This window comes from Nyctibius grandis (assembly GCF_013368605.1).
Source record: "Nyctibius grandis isolate bNycGra1 chromosome W unlocalized genomic scaffold, bNycGra1.pri SUPER_W_unloc_1, whole genome shotgun sequence".
NCBI lineage: Eukaryota > Metazoa > Chordata > Aves > Nyctibiiformes > Nyctibiidae > Nyctibius > Nyctibius grandis.
The window spans coordinates 8,298,405-8,317,624 of NW_027167472.1; the positions used below are offsets into that span (position 1 = coordinate 8,298,405).

Here is a 19,220-nt window from a genome sequence, read left to right on the forward strand (position 1 = left end):
ATAGACCACCCAACCAGGATGAGCAGGAGGACGAGGCGTTTTACAAGCGGCTGTCAGAAGCCGCCCGGTTGCCGGTCCTTGCACTCATGGGCGACTTCAACTTGCCGGATGTCTGCTGGAAATGCAAATGGCAGAGAGGAAGCAATCTAGGAGGTTCCTCGAATGTGTGGAGGACAACTTCCTCATGCAAGTGGTAAATGAGCCCACTAGAGGAGGGGCCCTGCTTGACCTGTTGTTTGTGAACAGAGAAGGACTAGTGGGAGATGTGAGGGCCGGTGGCCGTCTTGGGAGTAGCGACCACGAAATGTTAGAGCTTTCGATAGTGGGGGAAGTAAGGAGGGGCAAGAGCAGAACTTCTGCCTTAGATTTCCGGCGGGCAGACTGTAGCCTGTTTAAGAGGCTGGTGGACCGAGTCCCTTGGCAATCGGTCCTGAAGGGCAAAGGAGTCCAGGAAGGCTGGACATGCTTCAAAAGGGAATTGCTAAATATTCAGGAGCAGGCTGTCCCGGTGTGTAGGAAGACAAGCCGTCGGGGAAAAAGACCGGCCTGGTTAAACAGAGAACTTAGGCTAGAACTTAAGGAGAAAAAGAGAGCCTATTTGATCTGGAAGAAGGGTCGGGTAACTTGGGAGGTCTATAGGGACGTTGCCAGGTCATGTAGGGAGAAGATTAGAAGGGCCAAAGCTCAATTAGAGCTTGATTTGGCTGCTACGGTCAAAGATAACAAAAATACTTCTACAAATACATCAACAGCAAAAGGAGGGTCAAGGAGAGCCTCCACCACTTGCTGAATGAGGAGGGTAGTGTAGTGTCAGGGGATGAGGAAAAGGCAGAGGTGCTCAATGCCTTCTTTGCCTCGGTCTTTAGTGTCAGGACAGGTTGTCCTCAGGAGACTCGGCCCCCAGAGCCTGAAGTTAGGGTCGGGGGGCTGTGTGAACCCCCCGTAATCCAGGAGGAGACGGTTAGTGACCTGCTGTGCCAGTTGGCCACCCACAAGGCTATGGGCCTGGATGGGATTCACCCCAGAGTAATGAAGGAACTGGCAAGTGAACTTGCCAAACCACTCTCGATTATCTACCGGCAGTCCTGGTTAACTGGAGAAGTTCCAGCTGACTGGAAATTAGCAAATGTAACGCCCATCTACAAGAAGGGCCGGAAGGATGATCCAGGGAACTATAGGCCTGTCAGCCTGACCTCGGTGCCAGGCAAGGTGATGGAACAGATCATCCTGAGTGCCATTACATGGCACATGCAGGACAATCGGGGCATCGGGGCCAGCCAACATGGATTCATGAAAGGCAGGTCCTGCTTGACCAACCTGGTCTCCTTCTATGACCAAGTGACCCGCTTAGTAGATGAGGGCAGGGCTGTGGATGTATCTATCTAGACTTCAGTAAGGCATTCGACACTGTCTCCCACAGCATCCTCCTAGACAAACTGGCTGCCCGGGGCTTGGATGGGTGGACTCTTCGATGGGTTAAAAACTGGCTGGATGGCCGAGCCCAGAGAGTGGTGGGGAATGGGGCAAAGTCCAACTGGCGGCCGGTCACTAGCGGTGTTCCCCAGGGCTCAGTTCTGGGGCCGGTGCTATTCTATATCTCTATAGATGATTTAGAGGTAGGGATTGAGTGCACCCTCAGCAAATTTGCAGATGACACCAAGCTGGGTGGGAGTGTCGATCTGCTGGAGGGTAGGAAGGGTCTGCAGAGGGATCTGGACAGGTTGGATAGATGGGCCGAGACCAACGGCATGAGGTTCAACAAGAACAAGTGCCGGGTCTTACACTTGGGCCACAACAACCCCATGCAGCGCTACAGGCTGGGGGAAGAGTGGTTAGAGACTGGCCTGACAGAAAGAGACCTGGGGGTACTGATCGACAGCCGGCTAAACATGAGCCAGCAGTGTGCCCAGGTGGCCAAGAAGGCCAATGGCATCCTGGCCTCTATTAGGAACAGTGTAGCCAGCCGGTCTGGGGAAGTGATCGTCCCTCTGTACTCGGCACTGGTGAGGCCGCACCTTGAATCCTGTGTCCAGTTCTGGGCCCCGCACTTCAAGAGAGATGTTGAGGTGTTGGAGCGAGTCCAGAGGAGGGCGACCAAGCTGGGGAAGGGTCTGGAGGGTCTGACCTACGAGGAACGGCTGAGGGAGCTGGGGTTGTTTAGCCTGGAGAAGAGGAGGCTCAGAGGTGACCTTATTGCAGTCTACAACTACCTGAAGGGAGGTTGTAGCGCAGTGGGAGTTGGCCTCTTCTCCCGGGCAACTAGCGATAGGACAAGAGAACCCAGCCTCAAGCTTGGCCAGGGGAGGTTCAGGTTGGACATTAGGAAGAATTTCTTTACAGAAAGGGTTATTAGACATTGGAATGGGCTGCCCAGGAAGGTGGTGGAGTCACCATCTCTGGAGGGGTTTAAGAAAAGACTGGACATGCCACTTAGTGCCATGGTCTAGTTGACATGGTGGTGCCAGGGCAACGGTTGGACTTGATGATCCCAGAGGGCTCTTCCAACCTGGTTGATTCTGTGATTCTGTGATTCTCATGAGTTTAGAGAACTGTAGATTCCACTCCTTTTTCAATCTCCAAGTACTTTGTTATTTAATTTCAAAATAATTTCACAACTTTTATAGGTTTCATACATTTTTGGCTGCATTGGGTGTAAATGGCAAGGTTTTTTGGAGGGCAGCCTGCAGGGGTAGCGATTGTGGAAGGCACCCATCTGCCGACCTGATGCGCTCTCTAGAGAGGTGTGCTGCCTACCGGGGGCTCGCATCAGGGACGGCACGGAGAGACTGCCGAGCCTGGTACAGCCCTCGGACTATTACCCGCTGCTGCCGTTTCACGTGGGCACCAGTGATACAGCCAGGAGCAGTCTGAGACGTAGCAAGGAGGACTACAGAGCCCTGGGAGCAGCGGTAAAGGACTCTGGGGCCCAGGTAGTTTTCTCATCGATCCTCCTGGTCAAAGGGAAGGGGTTTGAAAGAGCCGGTCGAATTGGGCAAATCATAAAAGACTTGGTATATCCTGGTTCTTTAAAAAACTTAGAAGTTTTAAAAAATTATTAGCTAGGGTTCAGCTACTTAGACCATGTGACTCACTTTCAGAAACCAGATCTACTGGGGGCCAATGGAGTCCATCTGACAGGGAAGGGGAAGACCATCTTGGGTCATAGGCTTGACAAGCTGGTGAAGAGGGCTTTAAACTCAAGTTGCTGGGGGAGGGGAACCTCAGTCCATCCCAGTCCTGCCAGTTTGATGCCAGGGCCAGTAATAGGTGCCCAGAGCCTGGAGAAGGATGGCAGGTTGGCAGGAGAGCGCCAGAAGAGCCACGGATAGGAATTTCAGGCTGCAAGGCAGCTTTGTGCGGGGCCCAACTGAAATGCCTCTATGCAAACGCACGGAGCACGGGGAACAAACAAGAGGAGCTCGAGACGTGCGCATGTCTGCAAGGCTACGACCTTATTGGCATCACAGAGACATGGTGGGATGGCTCTGATGACTGGAGCCTTGGAATGGAGGGATACAGGCTTTTTAGGAAGGACAGGCAGGGGAGACGAGGAGGGGGTGTTGCCCTCTATGTCAATGACCAGTTTGAGTGCATGGAGCTCTGCCTGGGGATGGAGGAGGAGCCGACTGAGAGCTTATGGGTCAGGACTAAAGGGAGGGCAGGGATGGGAGACGTTATAGTGGGGGTCTGCTACAGGCCACCTGACCAGGAAGACCAAGCAGACCTCTACAGACGTGTAGGAGTAGCCTCATGTTCACAGGCCCTGGTCCTCATGGGGGACTTCAACCACCCCGATATCTCTTGGAAGGGCAACGCAGCTGGGCACAAGCAATCCAGGAGGTTCCTGGAATGTGTGGATGACAACTTCCTTCTCCAAGTGACAGAGGAGCCGACGAGGAGAGGTGCCATGCTGGACCTTGTTCTCACCAACAAGGAGGGGCTGGTGGGGGACGTGAAGCTCAAGGGCAGCCTTGGCTGCAGCGACCATGAAATGGTGGAGTTCAAGATCCATAGGGCAGCAAGGAGGGCATGCAGCTAGCTCACCACCCTGGACTTGAGGAGAGCAGACTTTGGCCTCTTCAGGGACCTGCTTGGGAGAGTCCCTTGGGATAAAGCCCTGGAGGGAAGAGGGGCCCAAGAAAGCTGGTTAGTATTCAAGGACCACCTCCTCCAGGCTCAGGAGCGATGCATCCCAACCAAGAGGGAGGCAGGCAATAAACGCCAGGAGGCCTGCATGGATGAACAAGGAGCTCCTGGATAAACTCAGGCACAAGAAGGAAGCCTACAGAGGGTGGAAGCAAGGGCAGGTAGCCTGGGAGGAATACAGGGAAATTGGCCGAGCAGCCAGGGACCAGGTTAGGAAAGCTAAAGCCCTGATAGAATTAAATCTGGCCAGGGAGGTCAAGGGCAACAAGAAATGCTTCGACAGGTATGTCAGTGATAAAAGGAAGACTAGGGAAAAGGTGGGCCCTCTCCGGAAGGAAACGGGAGACCTGGTTACCCGGGATATGGAGAAGGCTGAGGTGCTCAATGACTTTTTTGCCTCAGTCTTCACCGGCAAGTGCTCTAGCCTCACCACCCAAGTCGCAGAAGGCAGAGGCAGGGACTGGGAGAATGAAGAACCGCCCACTGTAGGAGAAGATCACATTCGAGACCATCTAAGGAACCTGAAGGTGCACAAGTCCATGGGACCTGATGAGGTACATCCACGGTCCTGAGGGAACTGGTGGATGAAGTTGCAAAGCCGCTATCCATCATTTTTGAGAGGTCGTGGCAGTCTGGTGAAGTCCTCACTGACTGGAAAAGGGGAAACATAACCCCCATCTTCAAGAAGGGGAAAAAGGAAGACCTGGGGAACTACAGGCCAGTCAGTCTCACCTCTGTGCCTGGCAAGATCATGGAGCAGATCCTCCTGGAAACTATGCACATGGCAGAAGGCACATGGAAAAGATGGCAAATCATGCCTGACAAATTTGGTGGCCTTCTATGACAGGGTTACAGCATCAGTGGATAGGGGAAGAGCAACTGATGGCATCTACCTGGACTTGTGCAAAGCATTTGACACTGTCCCACACGACATCCTTGTCTCTAAATTGGAGGGACATGGACTTGACGGACGGACCACTCGGTGGATAAAGAACTGGCTGGATGGTCGCACTCAAAGTGTTACGGTCAACAGCTCAATGTCCACGTGGAGACCAGTGACGAGTGGCGTTCCTCAGGGGTCGGTATTGGGACCGGTCCTGTTTAACATCTTTGTCGGCGACATGGAGAGTGGGATTGAGTGCGCCCTCGGCAAGTTTGCTGATGACACCAAGCTGTGCGGTGTGGTCGACACACTGGAGGGAAGGGATGCCATCCAGAGGGACCTTGACAGGCTTGAGAGCTGGGCCTGTGCGAACCACATGAAGTTCAACAAGGCCAAGAGCAAGGTCCTGCATGTGGGTTGGGGCAATCCCAAGCACAAATACAGGCTGGGTGGAGAATGGATTGAGAGCAGCCCTGAGGAGAAGGACTTGGGGGTGATGGGTGATGAGAAGCTCACCATGAGCCAACAGTGTGCTCTTGCAGCCCAGAAGGCCAACCGCATCCTGGGCTGCATCCCCAGCAACATGGCCAGCAGGCAGAGGGAGGGGATTCTGCCCCTTTACTCCACTTTCGTGAGACCCCACCTGGAGTACTGCATCCAGCTCTGGGGGCCCCCAACATAAGAAGGACATGGAGCTGTTGGAGTGAGTCCAGAGGAGGCCACGAAGATGCTCAGAGGGCTGGAGCCCCTCTGCTATGGAGACAGGCTGAGAGAGTTGGGGCTGTTCAGCCTAGAGAAGAAAAGGCTCTGGGGAGACCTTCTAGCACCTTCCAGTATCTGAAGGGGCCCTACAGGAAAGCTGGAGAGGGACTTTTTACAAGGGCATGGAGTGACAGGACGAGGGGGAACGGTTTTAAACTGAAAGAGGGGAGATTGAGATATTAGGAAGAAATTCTTTGCTGTGAGGGTGGTGAGAGCCTGGCCCAGGTTGCCCAGAGAAGCTGTGGCTGCCCCCTCCCTGGCAGTGTTCAAGGCCAGGTTGGATGGGGCTTGGAGCAACCTGGTCTGGTGGAATGTGTCCCTGCCCGTGGCAGGGGGTTGGAACTAGATGATAATTAAGGTCCCTTCCAACCCAAACCATTCTATGAGTCTGTGATTCTATCAATATGCTTTACCAATTTGGTTGGCCTTAACACCTCAGTGGATGGGAGACTTCCTCATAATTTTGTTCCGAACTTCTGCTCTCTCACTCATTTTTTTCATTGATTATGAGAAGTGAATAATCAATGCAGCATAGACACTACTGTGCAAAACTATCCGAGCTCCTCTTCAAGTCAGCCTCAAAATCTAACCACCAAGGACAGGGTATTAAAGTGTCATTAGTCTGTAAGTAAAATATGCTTAAGAGTTCTAATTGTGTTAATGATGCATTTATAACATAGCCTTTGTTAACTACAAATAAGGCGAGATCACCATTAGTTCACATATTATAGGATGCTGAGCTGTCATGAGATTATGACGATTTGTGTCAGTATCTTGAAATTAAATAGACTGTGAAACATTATGACTTAGTTGATTTGTCTAAATTTTTCCAAATTTCTGTTCATAAGGCATTGTGGTATGGCAGCCTACTTGTAATTTTATGTGTAGAACTATTTTTCTGCACTAATTAGATAATATTTTTAAGAGACATAGAAAACACGAAAGGAAAGAGATTTCAGAATTATATAATTGGGGAGTGTTTATATTCCTTCTTTATATTATATGAATGGCCCAAAGGAATGATAAACCCAGCTCAGACAGCCTCCTGAGGATTTCATCAGTAAAAAGAAAATCAACAGATGAAGAAGAGCTGTCATAGTAAATGTATCCCAAATTCCATTCCAACTCTGGAATGCAGTTCCAGAGTGCTGGAGTTCTCCATTTACATTATGAGAATATAAAAAAAGGAATGGAAAACTGTTACAGTGTTGTTGTCGTCACTAGTTTCTAGAATTTTTTTTTTGGCCCTTGTGGGCAAAACACCACCAAACTTCTTGCTGATTTTCAAACTGGAACTCAGTGGCATCAAAATTGGCATAATACTTTTGTCCCTTCCCCTTTTTCTTTTGCTCTAATAGACCAGATGATTTATATTTAACTTGCAGAAATATTTCTCTATCAATCACATTCATACATACAATTAATAAAAACATGATAAAGATATATAAAACTTACATAGTCATGGAAGGCTTTTACTTCACTTGAATGTTCACATGTTTCTCGTCTTTCTGGAGCTGCACAGTAGAGATCCCAAAATACACTGCAAGTTAAGAAGTAACAGATATGGTGAGAAAATCATTGTAATTCTCATAGATTTTATGGTGTACATGCACCATACATATATATGTGTGAAACAGACATATCACTTTCTAGCCAAGAGCTGAAAACACTTACCTCTATACAAAAATTCAGCTTTGTAAAACATCTATGAGGAATCAGGTCTTGTTATCTGATTCACTGAAGCAAGCAGTGCCTTGTATTTCTTTAAAACCACTGTAGTATAAACCAATAAGCTACCTTTCAGAGTATAAAGCAAATTAATAAAGCTCTGCATTTAACCTCATACCTCTGCAACTGCTGCAATTTACTATCACAAAGCACTGGAAGGCACAGATTCATACAGTAATACTGTGTTGTTGTGAAAAGGCAAAAAAATGAAGAGAAAACTGGGAGTTCTTCCAAGTTCCAACACTGTCCTTGAAACAAAAGTTCCTAGAGAAACAAATGTATGGATAAGAGTAGGAAATCGAAGGGTATGCTATCCTATAGTTCTTGGTTGATAAAGAATGAAAGAGTAAAAGGAAATTATGATACTCCAATAAGTCTTCCCCTGCCTCAAATGGAGCTATACATGAATCAATTCTAATACGCTACAAGTATCTCTGAACTGTTAAGAAACAGTATATAAGATATTGCATTATGGCAGGAATGTTAGCCACAAAGTTTCTAGAATGAAATTATCTATATGCTAGAATAATTAAAAGAATAAAGTTTGTTAGTTTCATTTTGTTTCTTTATTGTTTTAGACTTAACCATCTAACTTAGCCCAGCACCATAATTCAGAATTGTGGAAAATTTGACCACTCTGCTGCAGATTATCAAAATTAAGGATAATGCAGACATCAGAGATAGAAGGAACAAGTTCTCCTTGTCAGGCTTCCGTCACTTAATTAAAAGCAGAATGGTCAATAAAGAATATGTCATCTTCCACACAGCTGTACAAATTACATGGGTTTTTATATTCAAGTGGGACTACTTTACAACTTATAGCTTAATTCTTGTACAGAATTCTTGTATGGATGATTGCCTATATTCTCCATAATTTTGAATTCTTGCAAATGTAGCCATATTGTATATATTCAAATCACTGCTAAATAGCAGTCTCTTTTTGCCTTGGGAATTTTCTATTTACAAATGTGCATATATACGTAAAATTTGTATATTTTCTCTAGACACCATTATATATAACAAAGGAGTATCATGCATAAAAAAATTACAAGTCAGCTCACATATATTTTCAGAGTCTCTGTATATATTTCTTTCAAATGTAGTTATTCAGGACATAGAGAATGATCTCTTAAATGCACAATTTAATAAAAGATGGTAAACAAAGAAATGCAGGCCATCTTCTTCCAAAGATGCTGCCTTATAAATCCATTATTCAATATTTCTTTTCCTATATCTAATATTTATATCACAGAATCACAGAATCACACAGAATCACAGAATCAACCAGGTTGGAAGAGACCTCTGGGATCATCGAGTCCAACCGTTGCCCTGACACCACCATGGCAACTAGACCAGGGCACTAAGTGCCATGTCCAGGCTTTTCTTAAACCCCTCCAGAGATGGTGACTCCACCACCTCCCTGGGCAGCCCCTTCCAATGGCTAATAACCCTTCCTGAAAAGAAATTCTTCCTAATGTCCAACCTGAACCTCCCCTGGCCAAGCTTGAGGCTGTGTCCTCTTGTCCTATCGCTGGTTGCCCGGGAGAAGAGGCCGACTCCCACTCCACTACAACCTCCCTTCAGGTAGTTGTAGACTGCACTAAGGTCACCTCTGAGCCTCCTCTTCTCCAGGCTAAACAACCCCAGCTCCCTCAGCCGTTCCTCGTAGGTCAGACCCTCCAGACCCTTCACCAGCTTGGTCACCCTCCTCTGGACTCGCTCCAACACCTCAACATCTCTCTTGAAGTGCGGGGCCCAGAACTGGACACAGGATTCAAGGTGCGGCCTCACCAGTGCCGAGTACAGAGGGACGATCACTTCCCTAGACCGGCTGGCTACACTGTTCCTAATAGAGGCCAGGATGCCATTGGCCTTCTTGGCCACCTGGGCACACTGCTGGCTCATGTTTAGCCGGCTGTCGATCAGCACCCCAAGGTCTCTTTCTGTCAGGCCAGTCTCTAACCACTCTTCCCCCAGCCTGTAGCGCTGCAGGGGGTTGGTGTGGCCCAAGTGTAAGACCCGGCACTTGTTCTTGTTGAACCTCATGCCGTTGGTCTCGGCCCATCTATCCAACCTGTCCAGATCCCTCTGCAGACCCTTCCTACCCTCCAGCAGATCGACACTCCCACCCAGCTTGGTGTCATCTGCAAATTTGCTGAGGGTGCACTCAATCCCTACGTCTAGATCATCTATAAAGATATTGAACAGCACCGGCCCCAGAACTGAGCCCTGGGGAACACCGCTAGTGACCGGCCGCCAGTTGGACTTTGCCCCATTCACCACCACTCTCTGGGCTCGGCCATCCAGCCAGTTTTTAACCCATCGAAGAGTCCACCCATCCAAGCCCCGGGCAGCCAGTTTGTCTAGGAGGATGCTGTGGGAGACAGTGTCGAATGCCTTACTGAAGTCTAGATAGATACAGCCACAGCCCTGCCCTCATCTACTAAGCGGGTCACTCGGTCATAGAAGGAGACCAGGTTGGTCAAGCAGGACCTGCCTTTCATGAATCCATGTTGGCTGGCCCCGATGCCCCGATTGTCCTGCATGTGCCATGTAATGGCACTCAGGATGATCTGTTCCATCACCTTGCCTGGCACCGAGGTCAGGCTGACAGGCCTATAGTTCCCTGGATCATCCTTCCGGCCCTTCTTGTAGATGGGCGTTACATTTGCTAATTTCCAGTCAGCTGGAACTTCTCCAGTTAACCAGGACTGCCGGTAGATAATCGAGAGTGGTTTGGCAAGTTCACTTGGCAGTTCCTTCATTACTCTGGGGTGAATCCCATCCGGGCCCATAGCCTTGTGGGTGTCCAACTGGCACAGCAGGTCACTAACCGTCTCCTCCTGGATTACGGGGGGTTCACACAGCCCCCCGACCCTAACTTCAGGCTCTGGGGGCCGAGTCTCCTGAGGACAACCGGTCTTGTCATTAAAGACCGAGGCAAAGAAGGCATTGAGCAGCTCTGCCTTTTCCTCATCCCCTGACACTACACTACCCTCCTCATTCAGCAAGTGGTGGAGGCTCTCCTTGACCCTCCTTTTGCTGTTGATGTATTTGTAAAAGCTTTTTTTGTTATCTTTGACTGTAGCAGCCAAATCAAGCTCTAATTGAGCTTTGGCCTTTCTAATCTTCTCCCTACACGACCTGGCCACATCCCTATAGAGCTCCCAAGTTACCCGACCCTTCTTCCAGAGCAAGTAGGCTCTCTTTTTTTCCTTAAGTTCTAGCCTAAGTTCTCTGTTTAACCAGGCCGGTCTTTTTCCCCGACGGCTTGTCTTCCTACACACCGGGACAGCCTGCTCCTGAATATTTAGCAATTCCCTTTTGAAGCATGTCCAGCCTTCCTGGACTCCTTTGCCCTTCAGGACCGAGTGCCAAGGGACTCTGTCTACCAGCCTCTTAAACAGGCTACAGTCTGCCCAGCAGAAATCTAAGGCAGAAGTTCTGCTCTTGCCCCTCCTTACTTCCCCCACAATCGAAAACTCTAACATTTCATGGTCGCTATTCCCAAGACGGCCACCGGCCCTCACATCTCCCACTAGTCCTTCTCTGTTCACAAACAACAGGTCAAGCAGGGCCCCTCCTCTAGTGGGCTCATTCACCACTTGCGTGAGGAAGTTGTCCTCCACACATTCGAGGAACCTCCTAGATTGCTTCCTCTCTGCCATGTTGTATTTCCAGCAGACATGCGGCAAGTTGAAGTCGCCCACGAGTACAAGGGCCGGCGACCGGGCGGCTTCTGACAGCCGCTTGTAAAACGCCTCGTCCGCCTGCTCATCCTGGTTGGGTGGTCTATAACAGACTCCCACTGTAGTGTCTGCCCTGCCGACCTTCCCCCTGATCTTTACCCATCTGTAGGTAGATTAGGGTACGGCGACCGGAAAATCTCGGGCTGTAACGGAAGGTAGGCGTGGCGAAAGGAGCAGGATGTGTCATTATCGTGCGAGTTCGTACGGGACAAGACGACTATATAAGGCTGTTGCGCAGTTAAATAAACGCCATTTGTTGCATCCTCACATTGGTGTCAGTGCTCAATGGCCCTGGGGTGCGGATAGCCTCAGGCCAGCCAGCAACCGAACGGAGCTTGCCGCAGACAAGCGGCAACAAGTGGTGACCCCGACGTGATTGCTGGGCTGGCGGACCGCAGGCGGTCGGAGTGGGTTCGCGAACCATGGAAACCTTGATAAAGGTGATCTCGTTACTGGGCGGGGAATTTAAGATTTCTGTGAAATCGAAAGACGTAGCCCAGTGTGTGGACCGTCTCGTTAAAGGGGGGGGCGGTGGCAGGACCGGCTGATTGTTTACAGCCGAATACCTGGGAGCGGTGCTCGATGCAGCTCGCTGAGCGAGCTATGGCAGCGGGTTCTGCCAAAGAATTAAAAACATGGGGAGTTATCTTGTGGCTGCTACGGGCTGCGCGGGAGGACCGGGCGACATGGGATGCGGCTCGGGCGTGTTTACATGGGGTCTACCCTGACCAAGACAGAAGTGGCAGTGGTGAAACTCCTCCAACATATACTCTCTGAGAGAGGAATTAAATATGACGAAGCTGCGTTAAAGCAGTTACTGTTTTGGGCAAAAGATAAAGGACATTTTACAACCTTTAATGATGTCTTTGAAGTGCCTTTATGGGAGAAGATTGGTGACTCTCTCTGGAATGCGGTGTCAAGTGGTGATAAGGAAGCCTTTAAATTGTCTGCTACATGGAGGCTGGTTAGCGAAGCGTTAAAAGGAATAAAAGCAGAGAGAGAAGTCACACATACAGCTTTTATGGCTTTAGGACCACAGGCGCCTACTACCCCCTCACTGTTTGCGGGACCAACACCTCCCACGGCCCCGGTGGCTGTACCGGTGGCAGCTCCTTTATCACCGTGGGTACGGACGGCTCCGAAAAAAGCTGAGGAGCGGGGAGCGAGTAAAATAGATACAGATCCATTAGAACCGGTAGTGCGCCCTAAAACACGAGCTCGATTTGGACTAATTGATTCAGACACTGAACAGGAGACTTGGCAGAAACCCCCTTCAAAACCCCCTCCCTCTCATTGATCTCTCTACGGATGAGGCTGAGCAGGAGGACAAGAAGGAGGGTAAACATGCTTTGTACCCACCTTTACCGGATTCGCCATTTACGGAGTCAGCAGTACCAGAGTCACAAGGACTTAAAGGACTGTTACCATCACGAAATGGACACGAACTTGACATGACAGAGCTTGGTAGACGACTGGAAGAATTAAAGACGGAATTGCAGCAGCATCGTTCAGCCAACGCCTCGGGACACGTGACTATGTCTCCCCCAAAAACCCCCCTCTGTGTTCGGGACAAGTATTAGGGCCACCTCAACCTCCTTTACAACTCCCTACTCCACCTTTAGATCAGGGCGGGGGGGGAGGTTTGCGTCCATCTGGTAATGTGGGAGGTGAGGGAGAGGGTCAGCGTCCGCCCGCGTATACAGGGGAAGGGGGGGAGGTGAGGGAGGAGTGAAATGGAAAGGGGTCATTCGAGATGCGTTATTAGAAGGAGTTGTGATTCCACGGGCATATCCGGTGATTGTGGGTGCGGGTCCTGAGGGAAGAAATATTTGGCAACTGTTGGATTGGAGGGTTGTGGGAGAAGCATTGCCACTATAGTTGGCGAGGGACAACACAGGTGAGGACTGCAGAGGGGTTGTTGCGGGGATGGCAAATCGTAACCCCACCTTAACTGAGCTAATGGATGCTTGTGAGAAAGTAGGAACCACCACATCTCAGATGGAGCATTTAGCAAAAACTTTTGCGGCGGCAGTTAAGGTAGTTCATCGTTGTTATACATGCGAGCAGGAAGGTCACTTTAAGAAAAACTGCCTTAAGAAGTTGAAGCTGAGTGGGAGAGATAACTCTGTTTTGATGTGTCATTGCTGTGGGAAGCTAGGGCATTTTGTGAAGCTGTGCAGGTCTCAGTATAATGCTCAAGGTCAGCTGATAACAACCAGCTGCAGAATGCAGGGAAACTGGAGAAAGAACGTGGGGGGGGAACCGTGTGCTGACACAAATGAATCTTCCCAACCAGTTCCAGGCCTAAGCAGTTAACTCGCAGCCCGAACCGCAGGGAGCGCAGGACTGGTGTTTCCACACGGGGTTAACCTGTGCGGCTGCCAAGCCTTGGACCTGTGGCAAACAGGGATAATGCTAATGCTGATTGTCAAAAGATCATTGAAGCTTTACCTGGAAAAACAGATTTGAATGCTATGATAAAGGCATGTGCAAAAGTGGGTACTGTGGAACATAAGGCTCAAGTTATGGCTGCGGCCGTACTTGGGGCTTACGTCGTCACAATTGCAGCCTCTATTCCAATTGTTAGCAGGGGACACAACTTTAACAGCACCACGACACACTACTGCAGAGGTACAGCAACTGATTACAGAAATAGAAAGCAGGCTACATTCCAAATTTGTACATCGTATTGATTTGAATCAGGAAATACAAATTATCACTTTGTTTGATAGGCAAATTCCATATGCAATAATTGGTCAATGGAATTCAGAATGATCAGATTCGTTACAGAGCTATTGGCACAGATTATCATCAAAGGACGGATGCGATGTCGGGAGCTTGTGGCCAGAGATCCCTGCATCACTAACCGTTCCTATTGCAGCTCAATATTTTGAGTGGTGTGTGGCTAATAGCTTTGCTTTGCAAACAGCCATGGAGAATTTCTCGGGACAGGTTGTTTACCACTTGCCCTCCCATCCTGTTATAAAATTGAGTGTGGAACTTCCAATTGCCACAGGAGTGTGGTGCGCAGACACTCCTGTGGATGGAACTACCATTTTTACGGATGGATCTGGGAACAGAGGCAAGGCGGGCCTTGTCTGGTGTTCTGATGGCAAGTGGGAATCTATGGTAGTACAACAAAAGGGTTCACCTCAGGTGGTGGAATTACGAGCTGTATTAAAAATATTTCAGAATTTTCCCATTCCCTTTAATTTGATTGCTGATTCAGCATATGTAGCTGGCATTATAAAGCAATTGGATAGATCTGTTATAGAGCATATATGTAATCAGTGTGTTTTTGAATTGCTGCGAGCTCTGTGGCAAGAAATTCAAATCCGAACTGCATTGTTTTATGTTTTACATGTAAGAAGTCATACTAATTTGCCTGGATTTATTGCAGAAGGCAATGCTCGAGTGGACTCTTTGGTTTCTGACCCTACAAATTCTACTGCAATGACTGTGCAGGTGCCGGACATTAAACAGCAAATCATAGAATGGGTTTTTCCACCTTTTCATCCTAAAACAACAATTTGTACCAGAGTGGAAGCAATAGCACAATTGCTTGTCAAAGTGCATAAAAGGATTACAGACATTACCGGACTAGACTCAGATGCTATCTATTTACCTATCAGAAAGGAATATCTACAGTGGTTAACAAATCAGTCAACTCTTTTTCAAATGGCCTTACAGGACTTTACTGGACAATTGGTAACACATTTGCCAAAAGATAAAAAGCTACAGTTTATTTGCAAATAGGATTGGGAAGGAAAACCTATCAGATCAGAGATACCTGTGACTGGACTAACTGTTTTTACTGATGCAGTAAAGCGATCACATTCAGCAGTTATTACCTGGCAAGAGGATGGACAATGGAAACATTGTAAATTCTCAGGACAAACTGAGGACTCATTGCAGACACTTGAATTTTTTGCGATATATCAGGTTTTTGTAAAATGGACCAATAAGAAATATGCGACTTTACACTATTTTGCTACAGTTGCATCAAGCAATAAACCTCAGAGAGATACCTTATTTTGTCACCCACATTCGTAGTCATCAATTTGATCAAAATTTGAGCATTGGAAATAATAAAGCAGACACACTTGTGTCCTATACGCAAATATCACCAAATTTATTTGAACAAGTACACCTATCCCATCAATTCTTTCATCAATCAGCGAAAATGTTAGCGAAACAATTTCACCTCACCATGGCACAAGCACGTGAATTAGTTAGTGCTTGTCCTAATTGTCAGAAAATTGGCATGGGAATCGGAATAGGGGTAAATCCTCGAGGACTGAGTGCGTTGCAACTGTGGCAAATGGACGTTACTCACATTGCAGAATTTGGAAGGCTCAAATATGTTCATGTATCTGTTGATACGTTTTCACATGTAATATGGGCAACAGCACAAACTGGGGAAACAGGTCGTCATGTCAAATGACATTTACTTGCTTGCTTTGCAAGTCTTGGGGTTCCACAACAACTTAAGACTGATAATGGACCAGCATACTGTTCACAGATTTTTCGTTAATTTTGTCAACTATGGGATATTACACATGTCACCGGGATTCCTCATTCGCCTACGGGTCAGGCGATTGTGGAACGTGCTCATAGTACATTGAAACAGCTTCTGCAAAAACAAAAAGGGGGAGAGGTGACTGAACCTTCTGAGAGACTTGCAAAAGCTGTTTATGTACTTAACCATTTAACTTTAGCAGGAGATAAGGAGCGACCCCCAATCGTAATACATTGGGAGGCAGTTCGACAGGGAGCAAGCTATGTGCAAAACAAAGGCAAAGTGTGGTATAGGGAACCAGGTACTAACGAGTGGTTGGGACCAGGGGAACTATTACTAATGGGTCGAGGTTATGCTTCTGTCTCTACAGGCGCAGGAGTACGGTGGATTGTCTCTAAAAGGATGGTTAGCCACATTGTTAGAGGGAATAGTTTATGTAGTTGTGATTATAGTTATCATAGGGATCTGCGTGGGTTGTGTTAAGACAATCATTGAGAATAGTATATGGAAGTAGTGAGATAATAAATCTAACTACTTCCAAAGGGGGAAATTGATACCGGATGGTTTAGCAACGGTTTAGCAAGAGTAGGCCTCAGAGTAGGCTCTAAAAGGCCTGCTCTGTGTTACCTTTAAACAGAATCAGCTTTCCTGTCAGTAATTTATCCTTTCAGCTAGAATAATAGAGAATAACAGTATGTTCTGAAGTAAACTGCATGTTTTGTAGATAGAGTCTGCTTATGGGAATGTTTATAATAGGCATTATCCTACTTGTGTTACCCTGTTTGTTTGCATGTTTGCAGAAAACTGTGCAACGAATGGTCAATACAACCTTTGTGGCTCAACAACAGAGAGCAGGATTTATGGGTAACCAAGGCTGGGATTCTCTGACTGGGCTCTGCGAGACACAGGGAACCAGGTTTGAGTAAGAAACAAAAACACAGAATTAAGATTCTTGGGGAGGGGGAAGGATTCCCAGATGTAATTCCTGTCAACTACCAATCTCACACTTTACATCACCCTCTTTATTCGTTAAATCATTTTGCCCGGGGAGACCAAGAGCGTGCCCCAATTGAGCGACGTTGGGGTCCAGGGGTGCCAGAAGTGGGCCCCCCAGTCAAGGTTCGGTTCCCTGGGACAGCGGAGTGGGAAACAGGTTGGGAGCTGCTACATCACGGGAGGGGGTATGCCGCCATCAAACGGGATGATGTTATACAGTGGGTCCCTACACGCTGTTTGCGCCCTGATTTAAAACAAAATCCTAACCCGAAGTAATATGTACGCTGTCCGAGCTTTATGTTTTGCAGGAGTACCTGTGGGGGAAGCCGAAACAGCACCAGCCTCGACCTTCAGACGTGAGGAGTCATGACAGTACAGAGAGTCTGGTAAAGCGGCGGGGCGCCAAGAAAGATGAGGAACGGCGGCCGTTGCTGAGTGAAACTAAAGCTTTGAACAATGCGCTTATGATTAGCTTGCTTTTGCTTTGCATCTCAGGAGTTGCAGGGGAATCTTACTGGAGAACCTGGGCTCGGGATGTTGTATCCGCCAGCTACGCTTACGCTTTGACGCAAGGCTCCAGAATCAGCGATACGCTTTACTTTGCATGACTTGAAGCATGGGGAGGGGGAAATGTAGGTAGATTAGGGTACGGCGACCGGAAAATCTCGGGCTGTAACGGAAGGTAGGCGTGGCGAAAGGAGCAGGATGTGTCATTATCGTGCGAGTTCGTACGGGACAAGACGACTATATAAGGCTGTTGCGCAGTTAAATAAACGCCATTTGTTGCATCCTCACATTGGTGTCAGTGCTCAATGGCCCTGGGGTGCGGATAGCCTCAGGCCAGCCAGCAACCGAACGGAGCTTGCCGCAGACAAGCGGCAACACCCATAGACATTCAACCTTGTCATCCTCACCATCTTCCTCAATTTCGACACAGTCCAAGCACTCCCTAACATACAGCGCTACCCCACCGCCTCTCCTGCTTCGCCTGTCCCTCTTAAAGAGCTTATAGCCATCCATAGCAGCACTCCAGTCATGAGAGTCATCCCACCACGTTTCTGTGATGGCAACCACATCATAACCTTCCTGCTGTACAGTGGCTTCTAGCTCTTCCTGTTTGTTGCCCATACTGCGTGCATTGGTGTAAATGCACTTCAGCTGGGCTAATGATCTTGTCCCCAACACAGGCCTGTCACCCCTAGGTTCATTTGTGGTTGCCCTGGTCTTATCCCCCTCCCCCATCAGACCTAGTTTAAAGACCTCTTGACCAGCCCTGCCAACTTCTGGGCCATAACCCTTTTCCCCTTCTGACTCAGGTGTTCCCCATCCGGCATAAGCAGGCCCAGTGCCATGAAAGCCACCCTGTGGTCAACAAACCCAAAATCCCACCTACAGCACCAGTCTCTTAGCCACGTATTAATCTGTTGTATTTTCACAGTCCTTTCCCTATTTTCACCTAACACCAAAGGGATTGAGGAGAATATAACCTGTGCACCTACCCCCTTTACCAAACGCCGCAGGGCCCTGAAGTCCCTTTTGATTGCCCTGGCACTTCTCCCTTCAATCTCATCCCTACCCACCTGGAATACTAATAGTGGGTAGTAGTCAGAGGGCCTCACCAGTTCAGGAAGCCTCCTGGCAACATCCCTCACCCGAACCCCAGGGAGGCAGCAGACTTCCCTGTGAGTCGGGTCTGGCCTGCATATGGGGCCCTCTGTTCCCCTTAGCAGGGAGTCGCCTATAACAATTACTTTTCTTTTCTCCTTTTTGGAGCTGGTTGCAACCCTCTTACTCGGTTGCTTCTGTTCACTCTCCTATATCTGTTTTTCTGTTCTTTCAACACTAATAGTTCTTGATACTCATCTTCACATCCTTTTTACAATGTTCACCTGAATTTCTTGCCTCCAGACATTGGATTCACAATGAACATATACTAAAAATCAGAGGAAAAGAAAATTGACACTTACCACCACCAGGAGTGCAAGAATCCTGGGGGCTCCCCTAGTGTGATGTTTTTTTCCCATCTTATCTAAAGAGAAACAGTAAAAACAGTTTGTGAGCTTTTTGTGATCACTGTGACTAAAAAGCGTTACATAATTTATTCAGGTAGTAAAAAAGGAAGAATGAAAGATTTTGTAGTTTGAAAGGCTTTATCATCATCAGTCTGGGTGGCCTTATTACTTAATCACACTGTGGTGGGTTGACCTTGGCTAAGGGCCAAATGCCAATCCAGCAACTCTCTCACTCCCCCTCCTCAGCAGGACAGAGGGAGAAAATAAGATGGGTTGAGATAAAGATGTCACCGAAATCGGGAACACATATCCATATATTGATCACATATCCAAGGACGCCTATACATATTCATAACTTTTCCCCGAAAAGGCAGTCTTTATTATAATGAGTTCCGGGAAATCATTTCCATAGTCTCCACCTATAA

The 19,220-nt window shown here is 48.1% G+C and overlaps 1 protein-coding gene across 17 annotated transcripts in view; it reads right to left on the bottom strand.

Annotated features, from left to right (window-relative positions):
- Window positions 1-19,220, bottom strand: part of LOC137677132 (single-stranded DNA-binding protein 2-like) — a 205,831-nt gene that overhangs the window by 140,025 nt on the left and 46,586 nt on the right. For 15 of the 17 annotated variants that reach the window (XM_068424330.1, XM_068424328.1, XM_068424325.1 and 12 more), the window contains exons 3-4: window positions 18,751-18,812; window positions 7,247-7,331 (exon numbers count right to left, since the gene is read on the bottom strand). The exons of the other annotated variants lie outside the window; for them this stretch is intronic. In XM_068424330.1, the coding sequence (XP_068280431.1) occupies window positions 7,247-7,331; window positions 18,751-18,812 (147 nt within the window). The remainder of the gene's footprint in view (window positions 1-7,246; window positions 7,332-18,750; window positions 18,813-19,220) is intronic. 17 annotated transcript variants of the gene reach the window in all.